The sequence below is a fragment of the Brassica napus genome, chromosome C9, assembly GCF_020379485.1.
Source record: "Brassica napus cultivar Da-Ae chromosome C9, Da-Ae, whole genome shotgun sequence".
Taxonomy (NCBI): Eukaryota; Viridiplantae; Streptophyta; class Magnoliopsida; order Brassicales; family Brassicaceae; genus Brassica; species Brassica napus.
In genome coordinates this window covers 37,580,219-37,582,892 of record NC_063452.1, presented here as the reverse complement: position 1 = coordinate 37,582,892, position 2,674 = coordinate 37,580,219, and the positions used below count along the sequence as shown (strand labels likewise).

The 2,674-nt window shown below is 34.4% G+C and overlaps 1 protein-coding gene across 1 annotated transcript; it reads right to left on the bottom strand.

The window, feature by feature from the left end:
• Positions 1–1,086: 1,086 nt before the first annotated feature.
• LOC111209607 lies at positions 1,087–1,542 on the bottom strand. Its single transcript, XM_022709609.2, has one exon. It carries the CDS (start codon positions 1,424–1,426, stop codon positions 1,223–1,225), a length of 204 nt encoding a protein of 67 aa, XP_022565330.1. The 5' UTR covers positions 1,427–1,542; the 3' UTR covers positions 1,087–1,222.
• Between the last annotated feature and the right edge of the window lie 1,132 nt (positions 1,543–2,674).

The window sequence follows — 2,674 nt, the reverse complement described above, 5'->3', positions numbered from 1 at the left end:
GTAGGGCTTATGGCCAAACTCCGAATTATTGATATGTCCTCCAGATCTACATACTGTTCCTGTAGTCGAGCATCCCACTCCTTTAATTCAAAATTAATAAGACTACTATCTGTCATTTTTGGATGTACAACTGGGGCCCGAGGTGAGCTGGCCTTCCTGGCGTTAAGGGAATCATGGATCCTGCCACACAATAATTTCATATCTTGAATGCACTTTGTTTCTAATACCCAAAAGTAATAGCTTCCTTGCTGCTATAATACTCGTCCACACATAAGATGAGTTATCCACTGAGTCTATTCGCAAAGGAGAGGAGGTAAAGAAGCTAATACTCTGTTACAAAAAACAGAGGTAAAGTAGAAGGCCAAAATGTAGTAAGACCCAAATACAGTCAAACTCTATTCAAGCCCAATACTAGTTCAGCCATTCAGCATCTCTGGAACTGTCACAAGACTTGTGCCGCGGAGCTGGCACAAAAGACAACATCTCTTGCACCGTAGAATCGCTTTGACAGCTTGCTGATGGTGTGAAACGAGGATAAGATAGCCACGTGTAGGGTTTCAATAGTTGAGTCTTCTTGTATATAAAGCAATATTAGCTCTCTGTAATCGGTAGCCGAAATGTGTCAATAAAGTATTATTCAGAAAATTCTCTCTTGTGTTCAGTTCTTCATAATTTCAGCACCAAATTGGTGTCATGGTTGAAGTTACCCTTAATCCCTAACAAAAAAAAATACCCATCAATCACTAAAATTAATTAATTTTAATTTTTTTTTTGCTAAAACATATCTTGATATAAAAGATGATGAAATTGAAATGATACAAGAGGTTCATTATAGATTCCTATATTTGTTGGCCTATCTTTTTCGGCTATACACTTATAGCATTTAAATTATTTATGTACTCTTTAGATTACCAATATCCTATTTAAAACATATACTTGGTCAACTCTCCACTTTTACATTGGAATTTTTTTTCAAAACATTTTTTTTTGGTAACTATTTTTTTTCAAAACATGTATCTTATTCATTACAAAATTCAATAAACTTTACAATACTGGTTTTCGTTCTTGTTTTTGGTTCATCTTATGTGAATTACTTTAGAAATCACTATCGAAGTACACAACAGTAGTACAGATGAACATATAAAATATGAAAGACAAATTCAAAGCATAGATAAAAAAAATTACAAGAAACATATGTGTACGTATAAATATAGTGTAGAATTTAAGTGCCAGGAAAGTGAATGACGACGGTGAAGACCGCGACGAGGCCGAAGTAAATGAAGGAGTGAAGAAGGATTGAGTATCCGCTCGTCTCCATTTTCCCAAAGTCTACAAAGTTATTGTTGCCGGGAACCTGAAACAGCAACCCCGGCGTCAGAACCACGAACAACACCGTCGCTACAATTGCAGGTATCCACTCCGCCATTTCTTGATTCTTCTTGTTTGTTATCCAGGAAGAGAGATTTTGATAAAGAGCTAAGTTATATTAATAGATTTAAAGGGAGAAATATATCTCTTGATAATGAAGATCATTAATTTGAATCCCTCGAGGTTGGTGGAATGGCATATAGCGACGTGGTGTTACATGTCAGCAGTGTCGCGGTCAAACTGTTGGATGGTCACTATCTTCTCTAATATTGTTAATCATTGCATTATTGCATTGGGTCTCGTTGACTTGAAAAAGTTGAAACTTCATCAGGTGGATAAACGAAGGAGCAATTATAAATGTATGATATATATATATGCTAATTTGCATGCATACAGTTGTGTTTGTGTACATGTAGTTTGTACTTTGTATCTTGGTGAGTGTAGTCACTTAAAAAAAAATTTGGGGGGAGGGGTTTCGGTGTTTTATACAAACTAAATTCTAATCTGCATTTTCAAAAGACGAGATTTTTGTTTTTATTTGACAAAACTTTTATATAAGAGAAACTGAAATTTTATTTATAATTTTTATATTTGTAAGTTCTTACCCAATATGTGTTTGGATTTATGTATATATAATTGACTTTAGTTACTTTTATAAAGCATGTTAAATTTACGGATCAAGAAAAATTCTGACCCGTACCATGTATATTATTGTTTTCTATTTAGATATTTAAAATTTAGGTAATTTTTTTTACTAAGTGTCATTTTTAATTTTATTCTAGTGGCATAAGTTTAAAATTTAGATCTTAAATTTGTGAATAAGTTTAAAATATTGATCTTTAATTTGTGAATAGAAGTTAAAACTTTATACTGGTATATTCGGTGTTTTGAACTTGTAAAAGAGTAATTTACAATAAAATACAAACTTGAGATGGTTGGCAAACCAACTCCAAGTTTGTCCCTCAATCTTTCAAACAATGCACGCGAAAGGAACTTTGTAAAAATGTCAGTTATTTGCTGAATGGCTGGAATATGCCTCGTTTCAATGAAGCTTAGTAACCACTCTTTCTCTAGTGTGGTGCCAGTCGGTTTCAAAGTGTTTATAGTGAGCATGAAAGGCTGGATTTGTGGTTTGGTGAACTGCTGATAGGTTATCACAATTCAGCAGCGCCTGACCATCTTGAGGAATGCCTAAGTCTTTCAATAGCGAAGCCAACCCTGTAAGTGCTGCACTTGTTTCTCCTAATGCTCTTTACTCAGCCTTAGTAGAGGAACTTGACACTGTCGACTTTCTCTTAACACTCTA